This window comes from Pongo pygmaeus, chromosome 10, assembly GCF_028885625.2.
Source record: "Pongo pygmaeus isolate AG05252 chromosome 10, NHGRI_mPonPyg2-v2.0_pri, whole genome shotgun sequence".
In the NCBI taxonomy this organism is placed as follows: Eukaryota; Metazoa; Chordata; class Mammalia; order Primates; family Hominidae; genus Pongo; species Pongo pygmaeus.
Window position 1 is genome coordinate 122,586,291 of NC_072383.2, and position 13,820 is coordinate 122,600,110.

The 13,820-nt window shown below is 45.4% G+C and overlaps 1 protein-coding gene across 1 annotated transcript in view; it reads left to right on the forward strand.

The window, feature by feature from the left end:
* The window catches only part of DNAH10 (dynein axonemal heavy chain 10), a 168,315-nt gene that overhangs the window by 76,476 nt on the left and 78,019 nt on the right, over positions 1-13,820 (forward strand). The window contains exons 31-36 of the mRNA XM_054443987.2: positions 2,625-2,894; positions 2,999-3,182; positions 5,409-5,543; positions 6,181-6,333; positions 8,335-8,523; positions 10,614-10,760. Coding sequence (XP_054299962.1) covers positions 2,625-2,894; positions 2,999-3,182; positions 5,409-5,543; positions 6,181-6,333; positions 8,335-8,523; positions 10,614-10,760 — 1,078 coding nt within the window. The remainder of the gene's footprint in view (positions 1-2,624; positions 2,895-2,998; positions 3,183-5,408; positions 5,544-6,180; positions 6,334-8,334; positions 8,524-10,613; positions 10,761-13,820) is intronic.

Consider the following 13,820-nt stretch of genomic DNA (forward strand, 5'->3'; position numbering starts at 1 on the left):
TCACTGAATGTTTTAAATTATCTTTCCTGCTCCAAAATACTGTGAATTTTACATCAGCATCAGTTGATTTTATTTGCATGATAGCTACCACTTTGCTAGGGCATTGCTATGTTTGGTAGTGCTTAGTTCGTGGAAAAGAGTAAGGGAATGCAGCCTGATGGACTGAAAAAGATCTTTTTCTCATCCAAATGCTCCTTTGAGCACGTGAACTTGTCGCTTCCAACAGGGAGAATAGTTGACATGAGCATGTTGTTTTATTTGAGCTGATACCTGTGGCATCACTGAGAAGTTAGGGCCAGCTGTATCTAGTCCCAGGAAGCACCAGCATCCCGGGATTTCTTAGCTTTGCCCTGGTCATTTAATCTTCTCTGATCCTACGGCCTCAGCTGCCACCTCTCCCTGTTTCTGATTCTAGGTTTGTCGCGTCCTTTACAAGGCCCGTCTCTGTTCATCACTTCGGTGTCGTCCTGTGGGCCTTGGTAATCTTTATTGTCTCTCCTGATGTGTAGGGATCATGGATATAAGTGATCTTTAGGTTTTAGATGCACCACACAATTTTAAAATAAGACAACAAAGGTCAATGTTATTTTTGTTGCTTTTCCTACTTATTTATTTATTTATTGAGACAGAGTCTCACTCTGTCACCCAGGCTGGAGTGCAATGGCGCGATCTCAGCTTACTACAACCTCCGCCTTCCAGGTTCAAGCGATTCTCCTGCCTCAGACTCCTGAGTAGTTGGGTTTACAGGTGCACACTACCACACCCAGCTAAATTTTGTATTTTTAGTAGAGACGGGGTTTCACCATGTTGGCCAGGCTGGTCTCGAACTCCCGACCTCAGATGATCCACCGGCCTCGGCCTCCCAAAGTGCTGGGATTACAGGCGTGAGCCACAGCGCCCGGCCTCATACTGTTTTAAATTTATTTTGCCATTAACTGTAGGTCATCAAGATAATGACTATAGTAATCCGCAGTCACTTTTCCAGTATTGGCATTGTATTACTCTGTTTTCACACTGCTGTACAGAAATACCCAAGACTGGGTAATTTATAAAGAAAAAGGTTTCATTGGCTCACAGTCACGCATGGCTGGGGAGACCTCAGGAAACTAACAGTCATGGCAGAAGGCAAAGGAAAAGCAAGTACCTGTTTCACAAGGTGGCGGGAAAGAGAGAGAGAGAAGGAGGAACTAACAACCACTTATAAAACCATCAGATCTCATGAGAACTCACTCAGTATCATGAGAACAGCATGGGGAAACCGCCCCATGATCCAGTCACCTCCCACCAGGTCCCTCCCTCAGCACTTGGGGATTATGGGTATTACCATTTGAGATGAGACTTGGGTGGGGACACAGAGCCAAACCATATCAGGCATTTACACATCTGAGTCCATTATTTTTTAAGTGCTGTTTAGAAAAAAAGCTTTGTCTAAATGTGTCTCAAGGCAATCACAAGCTTTGTAAGTTAGTGCCTCTGGAGAGGACATCCAAGTGGCCAATAAACATATGAAAAGAGGAGAAACCCCACGACTCGGCAGGATCTGTACATTAAGGGAGGATGAGAGGTTTTGTTTCACTTCTCAGACTGGCAAAAATTCAAAAGCATGATACAACTTGACCTGCAAACCTGGGCAGTGTGGTCAGAGATTATCAAATTCTTTGTTGGAATTTTTATTTTCTTTCTTGAGACAGGGTCTTGCTCTGTTGCCCTGGCCGGAGTACAGTGACGTGAGCTCGGCTCACTGAAGCCTTGAGCTCCTGGGTTCAAGCAATCCTCCCACCTCAGCCTCCTGAATAGCTGGGACTACAGGCATGTACCACCACATCTGGCTGATTTTTGTGTTTTTGGTAGAGACAAGGTTTCGCTGTGTTGCCCAGCTGGTCTCAAACTCCTGAGCTCAAGCAATCTGCCCCAGCTTGGCCTCCCATAATGGTGGGATTACAGGTGTGAGCCACTGTGCCCAGCCTGGAATATTTTTTTACTTCTTACAATAAACCCCAAATACTAAGTAAGTTTGAAAACCTATAATCAAATATTTTATTTTATTTTATTTTTTAGAGACAGGGCCTTGCTCTGTCACTCAGGTTGGAGTACAGTGCACAATCGTAGTTCACTGCAGTCTCCAATTCCTGGGCTCCAGTGCCCCTGGAGTAGCTGGGACTACAGGCACACATCATTATGCCTGGCTAGTTTTTAATTTATTTTTTGTAGAGACAAGGTTTTACTATGTTGCCCAGGCTGGTCTTGAACTCCTGGCTTCAAGTGATCCTCCTCCTTGGCCTCCCAAAGTGTTGGGATTACAGGCGTGAGCTACCACAACTGGCCCCAAACATTTAAAAAGTGATCTGGCATCTTTCTGTGCAGTCAGGTACCTGCAACATTTTTTGTGGAGAGAGGCACCCTTGGCCTGGAATTTTACTACCTAGTCAGAGATAGGTAACATCTTACTCTCACCTAAGTCTTACTCTAACTTACTTAGGTAAACAAATATAGGCACTTGCTTACCTAAAGCCTTTACTTTGCCCTCCCTATTCCAGATCAAAGAAATAAATTCTTGAAGGGACTGTTTTGGGTACCAGTCCCCGGACTGATCAGAGCCTCTTACAGGTGTGCGTTTTCTGCAGAGTTGACTGGATGCTCCTGTACCAGGGCATGGCGGTGCTGGCCGCCAGCCAGGTGTGGTGGACCTGGGAGGTGGAAGACGTCTTCCACAAAGCGCAAAAAGGGGAGAAGCAAGCCATGAAGAACTACGGCAGGAAAATGCACCGGCAGATCGATGAGTTGGTAACGCGTATCACCATGCCGCTAAGCAAAAACGACAGGAAAAAATACAACACCGTTCTCATCATTGACGTGCACGCCAGAGACATAGTTGATTCTTTCATAAGAGGCAGGTGAGCATTTTCCAGGGTCACTGGGATTTCAAAAGGGACCCTTTGTTGTCCGCTGGTCTGTCTCAACGGTTTTCACTTCCTCCTCCACCTTTCTTGCGGTCCAGCATCCTGGAAGCCCGAGAGTTTGAATGGGAAAGTCAGTTGCGGTTTTATTGGGACCGGGAGCCGGATGAGCTGAACATCCGCCAGTGCACGGGAACCTTTGGCTACGGCTACGAGTACATGGGCCTGAATGGCAGGCTGGTCATCACGCCCCTCACCGATCGGATTTACCTGACGCTCACCCAGGTGACTGTCAGCCTGGCACTTGTGGTTACCACTTACCTTGGGGCGGGGCATTTTCTCTAAGCTTGAGGCATGATGACTGCAGTGATTGAAATAGCAGGGGAGATCGTTGCTTTGAAATCTGGAAAAGCTTTTCCATTCGGGATGTGACCCGATTGTCACCATTTGGGATTGGGATGTAAGTGTGGCCATGCTTAGCCACTGGTACACTGGCCCCTAGGTAATGGTGTGTTGGGGGGTATCAGTAGAGGCCAATGGGAAAATGCAGAAATGTCAAAGGTGGTGACTGTTAGGGCAAGTGTGATGTGGTTTTGCACGTCTTGTGACAGCTTTTATTCCAGAATGTATCTGTTCAAGTGAACGGCCTTGGATGGTAGAGATAGTGTCTCCCTCCAGGACAGAGTGTAAGCTTGTTTGCTGTACAGGAAATGAAGATAACACTTCCATACAGGCAGAGCTTGGGCAGGTTTGCAAGCAACCCCCAAGACTGTTTGTCAGATGCTTGCTAGTTTTCTTTTTTTCTTTTTATAAATTAGAGATGAGGTCTTGATAATGTTGCCCAGGCTTGCCTTGAACTCCTGGCCTCAAGTGATCCTCCCACCTTGGCCTCCCGAGTAGCTAGGACTATAGCATGCACTGCTGCACCTGGCTACATTGGTGGTCTCTTAGGCTCACAGTTTCTCAGCTGTGACTCATACCTACTGTGGGTACGGCATGCACCTGGGCCCATCTCCACATCAGCCCATGGAATTTGGGGAGACAGTGTTAAAGGGAATGAGTGAGAACAGGAAGCCCCTGCTGCCTCCTGTGCTGTGAGTGATAAAGTCCTTTGTTTTTGAGAAAAAGAGTGTCGTCTTATCTGTATTGGTTAGGGTTCTCCAGAGAAATAGAACCAATAGGACATAGCTAGCTAGCTGTCTGTCTGTCTGTCTGTCTGTCTGTCTGTCTGTCTGTCTATCTATCTATCTATCCATCCATCCATCCATCCATCCATCTACATATCTATCCATCCATCCATCCATCCATCCATCCATCCATGTATCTATCTATCCATCCATCCATCCTATCATCTATCTATCTATCTATCTATCTATCTGTCTATCTATCCATCCATCCATCCATCCATCCATCCATCCATCTACGTATCTATCCATCCATCCATCCATCCATCCATCCATCCATCTACGTATCTATCCATCCATCCATCCATCCATCCATCCATCCATGTATCTATCTATCCATCCATCCATCCTATCATCTATCTATCTATCTATCTATCTATCTATCTATCTATCTATCTATCTGTCTATCTATCCATCCATCCATCCATCCATCCATCCATCTACGTATCTATCCATCCATCCATCCATCCATCCATCCATCCATCCATCCATGTATCTATCTATCCATCCATCCATCCTATCATCTATCTATCTATGTATCTATGTATCTATCTATCTATCTATCTATCTATCTATCTATCTATCTGTCCATCTATCTATCTGTCTATCCATCCATCCATCCATCTATCCATCCTGTCTATTTATCATCTCGATCATCTATTCTTTCTATCTATCTATCTATCTATCTATCTATCTATCTATCTATCTATCTGGATATTTAGGAGGAGATTTATTATGAGTTATTGACTCATGTGATGATAGGGTCTGATTACTCTCACAGTCTGCCATCTGCAAGCTGGAGGACCAGGAAAGCCAGTAGCATTTGAAGTTCTGACAGTGAGAGAGCCAATAGTGTAGACCGCTGTCTGGGTCTGAAGGCCTGAGAACCTGAATTGCCAAGGGTAGAAGACCAGTGCCCTGGCTTAAGCAGTCAGGCAGCACCAATGTGACCTCCCTCCATCCTTCTGTTCTGTTCAGTCTTCAATGGATTAGATGAGGCCCACCCACTTTGGGAAGGCTCACCTGCTTTTCTCAAATGCTAATCTCTTCCTGAAACACACTCATAGACACTCCCAGAAATAATGTTTAGCTACCTGGGCATCCTGTGGCCCCGTGAAGTTGACACATGAAAGCAACCACCACGTTGTTTCTCTATTCTGCACCTGGGCATCCTGTGGCCCCGTGAAGTTGACACATGAAAGCAACCACCACGTTGTTTCTCTATTCTGCACCTGTAGTCACTGTAGCCACAGTGATGAATTTGGAAGTGACACCCACTTCCTTCTGTGCACCAGAAAGCATATGTTTTGCATTTGGCTTATAACAGGCGCTGTCCATGTATCTGGGTGGGGCCCCCGCCGGCCCAGCGGGAACTGGCAAAACCGAGACCACCAAGGACCTGGCGAAAGCCTTGGGCTTGCTCTGCGTTGTCACCAACTGTGGCGAAGGCATGGATTACAAGGTGAGGCCTGGCTGTCACGTTTGGTACTGGCTCATTAGGCAGAGAGCTTAAAGCAGGACATGGCATTTCACCTCCTAGTCTTTGACATGACGACAGCAGGAAGAAGCTAGTAGAAAACCTTCCACCACCACAGCCCCAGAACCTAAGTGTGTCTGCTTAAAGATCCTGCTTTGTTAGCAGGATGTAGAGCAAGAGTTCCGGATTCACTAGCCTAGTAGGGTCAGGTAGATAATGTACGTGAGTAAAGCGGCCAGCAGACAAGAGAGCGGTGGGGTCTGTGGCTAACTGGAGAGCAAAACTCCATCTCAAGAGGGCGCCACTGTCCAGCTTTGGTTCATAATCACCATTTGGGAAAGTGGACCCAGCATTGCTAGATTTTCCAGCGTTTCAAGAGAAGAGAAGAGAAATGGAGTTTTACACAAAAATCGGGATTTGTAAAATCCCAAGTAGGAGCCAGCCCATGAGGGACCTTGGAAGTCCTGCCAGAAAAATCCACTAGTCAGGTGGCTGGTCACCTGCTTCTCTGCCAATCAACGATCTCATGGTTTGCATTAATTTAGAAAATATATCCATAAATGTGTTGCTTGCAGTTTTAAAGATGAAAATTACCCTTGTCCTGACATGTCTTTCTTCCTAGGCCGTGGGGAAGATTTTCTCTGGCCTGGCACAGTGCGGGGCTTGGGGCTGTTTTGATGAGTTTAATCGAATCGATGCTTCTGTGCTCTCCGTGATCTCCTCTCAGATCCAGACGATCCGAAATGCTCTGATCCATCAGTTAACCACATTCCAGGTGAGACACGCAAAGTCCCCGGGACCATGTCCCCAGGATGGAAGCTTGCCAAGTATGGTGAGCTTCCTCTGAAGCATCAGTTGGTGGGCCATTGTCACTCCAGACCAGGCTTCCTGTAGAAGATCTGTTGGCTTTTCCAATTGAGATGATTGGGTTTCCAAAATTGTCATCATTGATGATAAGGTTTGTAATAGTCCAAGGACTTCACACTGACTCCAAACATAGAACCAATAGTTATGAATGGGTGTGGGGCAGAGTTCTCAAATAAGTGATGTGCAGGGCCCCCTAGAAAGGAAACAATATTCTTGGCAACTTCCCAAGTTTGAGAAAACCTGACTTAGAAAGCGAATGTTCCATGCAATCACATTATCACAGTGAACAAGAAATGTTGCCTTCATAGCTTGTAAAGTTACGGCATCATAACAAGCAGGATTTGCAAGCTTATCAAAGTGAGAAGGCAGAATTTTAAAACAATTGTTGAGAATTCACTAATTTCTGTCTGCCAAAGAATATTTTTGCAGACTTGAGTTTGAGAAGTCTGCGTTAAATTACACCAGATTAAGCTGCATCCAAATTTGGAGAAACATGATCTTATTATGTAATCTAGGTGGCCCAGAAGGGGGTTCTCTGAAAACACAGGACCAGTGTGGGTGGGCCATTTCCCCACACCGGGGCCTTCTGGGTCCCTTGCTGTCCTTCTGCCTCTGTCCTCCCCCCTCCGTGCCCTGCACACTTGTCACTAAGCCACTTGCTCCGCAGTCATACCATGCCTTGTGACACCACATGTGTCCCCATCTGAGTGGAATTGTCCCTTCTTCCCTTCACTGGAAAACTCCTATACATCCTTTAGAGCCCCATTCCAGGATGAAAATTCAGCTTGAGCTGGTGGTCCTGGCATCCCACATGCGTCCTCCTCAGATCTCGGCGGGGCTCACTGTTAAGAGATTGTGTCAAGTGGAGACTGTTCAATATTTTCAGGATTCCAGTAAAGGGTCTGGATAGATTTCCCTTTGATGAGTTCTTTTGAGGGATTTTTGGGGCTGAGCTGACTGCTCCCGAGAGAGGGAATTAATCTGCAATATATGTAGATTTCCAGAAGCTGTGTTTCTCAGAGCCAGGAGGCAGCAGCTATCTGCTCTTCCCCCGGGGCCATCTGGGCCTCTTGTGGGAAACTGAGGCAGGGTAGGGATTGTCTCAGGGCCGACCTATGAGTCAAGGCAGGGGCCTTGTTTTGGGGGAGGCTGGCTGTCTTCTGGGCTGTCCTCTTGTTGGTGGTGCAGACTGTGCCTCCTAACAACAAAAATTTCTGTCCTCTGCCTGGCTGGTGGACAATCAAAAAAAATAAAATTGAAAACTTCACCGAGAGACAAGTGGACTCAACCTTCGGCTAAAGAGGCTAAGAATATAGGGATTTCCGTGGTTTGTTGGTACCTGGGGCAACCAGAGGAATGAAGACTGGTTTCTTGAGGGGTTTGAGGTGGGATTCTTTAGGGAGGAGTGACTGCATGAAGATCCCCGCGCCCGCAGAAGGTGCAAAGACAGGTGAGAGGAATGGAAGCCGGCACTGTGAGGTGGTGGGCCGGGTGCTCCCAACCTGGGCTGTCTCCTTTAATCGCCACAGCTGTGCCACGAGGTAGGTTGCATTTCTGTTGTGCAGAAAAATAAACTGAGACTCAGAGAGGTTAAGTGACCTGCTGAGGGTCACACAGCTTCTTGTATCAGCCCCAGGCTCTGTGCTTCGGCAACCTGGGCCCCCTCTCCAAGGTAATGCCCCTGGGTTCAGGTCCGAGTTTGGGGTTCCACTGAGACCTGCCCTCCCCAAGGCCTTCAGCGAGGGGGGCCCTGCATTGAACACCGGGGAGGGAAGAAGAGACAGGTGGTGTCGTCCACCTCATACCATGAAAACAAATCGCCATGCAGCTGGCCACAGGCCTCCTTTCCAGGGGGCTGGCCGGCCGGGCCACCTAACTGCTTCTTTCTCTCTTCCTTCTTGCCCTCCAGTTTGAAGGGCAGGAGATTTCCCTGGACTCCCGCATGGGCATCTTCATCACCATGAACCCTGGCTACGCAGGCCGCACGGAGCTGCCTGAGTCGGTGAAGGCGCTGTTCAGGCCTGTGGTCGTGATTGTGCCTGACCTGCAGCAGATCTGCGAGATCATGCTCTTCTCCGAGGGCTTCCTGGAGGCCAAGGTGGGGCCTCGGCAGCGCCAGGCCGCGCTGTGCAGACTTCACCCAGGTCTGCTTCTAGACTGAGGACCTAGGACACGTTAGCTCCATGTGGCTCTTCTAGACGGGACCTAGGATGTGTTAGTTCCATGTGGCTCTTCCAGACTGGGGACCTAGGACGTGTTAGCTCCGTGTGGCTCTTCCAGACTGGGGACCTAGGACATGTTAGGTCCGTGTGGCTCTTCCAGACTGGGGACCTAGGATGTGTTAGCTCCATGTGGCTCTTCCAGACTGGGGACCTAGGACGTGTTAGCTCCGTGTGGCTCTTTGATTTTTTTTTTTTTTTTCCTGCTCTGTCTCTCTTCTTCCTCCCCCACCTCTTTTTAAATTATAACTTTTAATTTTGGAATAATTTAAGATGCACAAGAGGTTGCAACAATAGTAGCACGGAATTTCCGGGTGCCCCTTCCCCATGAGAACATCTCACATATTCACAGTCCATTGCCCAAACCAGGAAGTTGGTGTTGGCACAAGTACCATTAACTCAGGTATAGACGTCATGTGGATTTCACCAGGTTTCACATTCTCTCTCTGGCGTGTGCGTGTGGTTAGTTTCTATGATGTTTTATCACATGTGTATGGGAGTGGCCATCACCACATCAGGTTACAGAACTATTCCATCACCACAACCACAAAGAAGAGAGACAGGGTCTTACTCTGTCACCCAGGCTGGAGTGCAGTAGTGGGATCACAGCTCACTGCAGCCTCAAACTCCTGGGCTCAAGTGATCGTCCTGCCTCAGCCTCCTGAGTATTTGGGACCACAGGCAGACGCCATCACGCCTGGCTAATTATGCTTATTTTTTGTAGAGACAGGGTCTCTACAGCCCAGGCTGGTCTCGAACTTCTGGGCTCAAGTAATCCTCCCACCTCAGCCTCCCGAGTAACTGGGACTACAGGTGTGTGCCACCGCACCCAGCCTCATGTTACTGCTTACTAGACACATTCTCCCCTCAACCCTAACTCCTGCAACCCCTGATCTATTCTTTAGTCAGTGTAATTTTGTCACTTTGAGAATGTTCTCTACCTGGTGACATGTAGTATGGAACCCTTTGAGACGGGCTTCTTTCACTCAGCACAATGCCTTTGAGAATATGTAGATTCAAAATCAAATTTATGGATAACTTTTATCCTCTTTTAAGCTATTATAAAATGTACATATGTAAGATCTTTCCAGAAGCTCTGGAAAAGTTAAAAAATAGAGAATACTTTTAACATAGAGGGTTGTCACATTGCGTTTCTGCAATATGTCCTTTATTGAAAGCTCTTGGTGCCTATTACTGTGTCAGGATTTTGAGTTGGCACGATGAGATCTCTTGTTCCTAGTTTTCACGACTAAAATTGCCACACTTGCCTTAGAGACCTGTGGGTTTTGAACGCTTGCTGTAGATGAGGTGGCTGACTTGTCCTCAAAGACATTTACAGCCTTTTTTTTTTCTTTGAGGTGGAATCTTGCTCTGTCTCCTAGGTTGGAGTGCAGTGGTGCGATCTCAGCTCACTGCAACCTCTGTCTCCTGGGTTCAAGCGGATTCTCCTGCCTCAGCCTCCCAAGTAGCTGGGATTACAGGCATGCGCCACCACGCCTGACTAATTTTTATATTTTTAGTAGAGACAAGGTTTCACCATGTTGGCTAGGCTGGTCTTGAACTCTTGACCTCAGGTGATCTACCCACCTTGGCCTCCCAAAGTGCTGGGATTATAGGCATGAGCAACTACGCTTGGCCCAGTTACAGCCTTAATAATAGGTTTAGGTCAAAATAAAGAAGCAATGTATTTCTGGAGTATGATTACTACAGATGGTTCTGTTCTTTAAATTAAGATGGTAAAGATTTTGGTAACACAGATGTTTCTTCAAATTAGTTCCCAATTTGCCATATTTAAAAATGAAGGACCCACCCTGGTATTTCTGAAAGTTAGAGACGGAATTTGCTTATTTGTAGAGCAGCTGCACTGGAACACCTGCCCCTGTTTTCTTGCATTTGTAGAATGATGCTCCATTGCTTTTGAATCATTTTATTTTATCTTTTTTTTGTATTATTATCTTCTATCAAAAAGACTCTGGCGAAAAAGATGACAGTTCTGTATAAGCTGGCCCGGGAGCAGCTGTCCAAGCAGTATCACTATGATTTTGGACTCAGAGCCCTGAAATCGGTGCTGGTCATGGCTGGTGAGCTGAAGAGAGGCTCCTCTGACCTTAGGGAGGTAGGGGCCAGTGCTGGAACATCCTCTGGTGTCAGCTGCTTCATGCATTTACTACGTGCTGTCGGGGAGGTGATGGGCGCAGTATGGTATCACCTGAAAGGTTTAAGTCTTAGCTGCCGCTTCACCTAGCGGTCTGGCCTGCCTTCGGCCTCTTACCTGTTATATCATTTGCTTGTAATTACACTTAGTACCTTAAGGTCAAGTGCAATGTCCTCGCTCCAATAGCAACATTTATGATGCTTCCATAGTAATAATCAATCTGTAGTCTCAGGATGGGTGTGACAGGAGGGTGGGGACTAACAAAATTCTCATGAAAACATGAATGTGAGTTATTTTCTCTTTAAAACAAAAGAGGGGAACAGTTGTGTTTTTTTTACATGGACTTTAAAGAAAAGGTTTAGTCAATGCTGTTGTGTGGGCAACAGGCTCACCTGTTTCTCTAGTGACTGTACTCACAATATTACGCGCGCGCACGCACGCACGCGCATGCACACGCGCACGCACACACGCACGCACACACGCACGCACACACACGCACGCACACGCACACATGCACGCACACGCACACACACGCACGCACACACAAGCACGCGCACACACACACACATTTGGGTAGTAAAAGAAAACAAAACAGCCGTGAGTGCAGTGATAGAAGCCTATTCATGTCCATAGGAGGAGAGCCTACCACAAATTGCTTCATTCTTTTGGGGTTTTCACACATTTGGGTTTTTTTTTTTTTTTGGAGGGGTCGAAGGAAGAGTTATTTATGCTCTTACAAAAAAGGAAGCTGTAAAATGTAAAACACTATGAAGTCAGATGGAGCTGCATTCGTCATTTTTGCTTCTCTTTTCTTAGGAGAAAGGAGTTATATGGAAACTTCTTTCATTTTCTCCCCTGCTCCTCTATGTCCAAAGTTGAAGGGCGATCATACTATTGAGTGGGTCATATCTTCTGAACTGAAAAACCACCGATGCCACTTTCAGTCTTAGCAACAGGGAAAACAGTCTCAAGTGCTATCTAAGGCTCTACAAAGAAGAGTGAAGCGGTTTGCAGCAGTCTCTCCTCCTAGAGAGGTGAATATGGTCCCATCATTGCACTCACTACTGGCTTGTTTTCTTTTACTGCCTTACACTGAACCCAAGCATGCATTCATAGGCTCAACTGCTGCACTATCTGGTACTTCCTTACAAGAATGAAAACACATTGCAAATACCAAATATCCAAGGACTTCCGAGAAAGAGATAAAAAACAGCCTCCTTTTCTAGGAGGAAAATACCTCTTCTCATCCAGCAATGTGAACTTACACATGTAAAACTGTGTTTGTACAGAGACTGTGATGGTTTCTCACATAGGAAATTAACTTTGCTGTATTGTCTTTGGGCTTCTTTATCACATCAAAAGTTTGCAAACTAGGACCTTTGTTCTTATTCAGTAAATCTATGTCACAGGATGAGTGAGGATTTAGCATCTTTTACATCATATTAGAACCACATATTTGGAATTTACTGCTGCAGTTCTCAACTGCGCTTATCATGACAGTGGCGGAAACTGGAGGACATTAAAAAGCCCGTGAAGTCAGCTATACTTGCCATTTATTTAGCCTTGTTTGGAGTAGAAGGTGAAGAATTCACAAATACCACCACCTCAGCACCTGTTTCAAATGAAACATCAGCCTTCAGCTTTAACAATGATGTCTTTATAATTAAGCAAATAGCAGAAGCCCCAGTCAGTTGCTTCTTTCTTCTGGAGAAGGCAGGGGAACTGCAGTCCCCGGGGCTCCTGTGTTGAGTCTGAGAGGCAGAACAAAAAGAAAAGTGGCATTTTCCATTCCACATCCTGGAGGTAATGGGTAGAGAAGAGACACCCACATTTCCAGATAGTGAACACTAAGTAAAGAAGCAGGACTGCCTGCCCTAGGAGACAAACAACATAGAGACGCTTGCCAGGTCCTGAGTTCAGAATTTTGTTTTTGAGATTTATATAAAAGCACCTAAGGCTGGGCGCAGTGGCTCATGCCTGTAATCCTAGCACTTTGGGAGGCTGAGGTGGGAGGATTGCTTGAGGCCAGAAGTTTGAGACCAGGCTGGGCAACATGGCAAAACCTCATTTATTTCCAAACAAATCCCCAAAACTAAAAAATTTAGCTGGGTGTAGTGGCATGCTTCTATAGTCCTAGCTACTTAGGAGGCTGAAGTAGGAGGATTGCTTGAACATGGGAGTTGGAGGCTGCAATGAGCTGAGATGGCACTATTACACTCCAGCCTGGGTGACAGAGCGAGACCCTGTCTCAAAAAAAAAATAAATAAAAAATAAATAAATAAAAAATATATATATATGTGCACACCTAAAGGTCAAGGCAAATGTTCTTCCTGTAATAAGGAACCTTTGCTTTAGCATAGATGGCCATACCCCTCTGTAAGGTGGGGAGGAGGAAGGTTCTGCTCCTTCCCTCTGGCCGAGATCTGTTTTCTTCTCCTTGCACGGCCCACCAGGACACTCAGCCTCCCAGGAGCAGGCCCACCCTGGCCTCACTCCTCTGCCTGTGCTCCTGTTTTATATTTTATTTAATTTTTACATTTATATGCAATTTTATATTGTATATTTCACTTTTATATATTTTATTTTACATTTTTATTTTCATATGAAATTTTGAAAATGCATATTTACATTTATATGATTTATATGATCATTATTAAATATGAAATATGAAATTTCATGTATTTTATATTACACATAACATCTTATACATATTTTATACTATATAATACATTTTATATACATTTATAAATTTATATAATTTATGAATACAAAATATAATTTATTAATTTATATAAATGATATAAATATATAAATTTTATAAAATTTAATTTATGTAAAATTGTAATATATATATAATTTATATATAATTTTATATTTCATTTTAAATTTTATATTTCATTTAAATATATATGTATGTGTATATATATGTGTGTGTGTGTGTATATATATATATATCTTTTTTTCGAGACAGAGTTTCACTCTTGTCACCCAGGCTGGAGTACAATGGCGCAATCTCAGCTC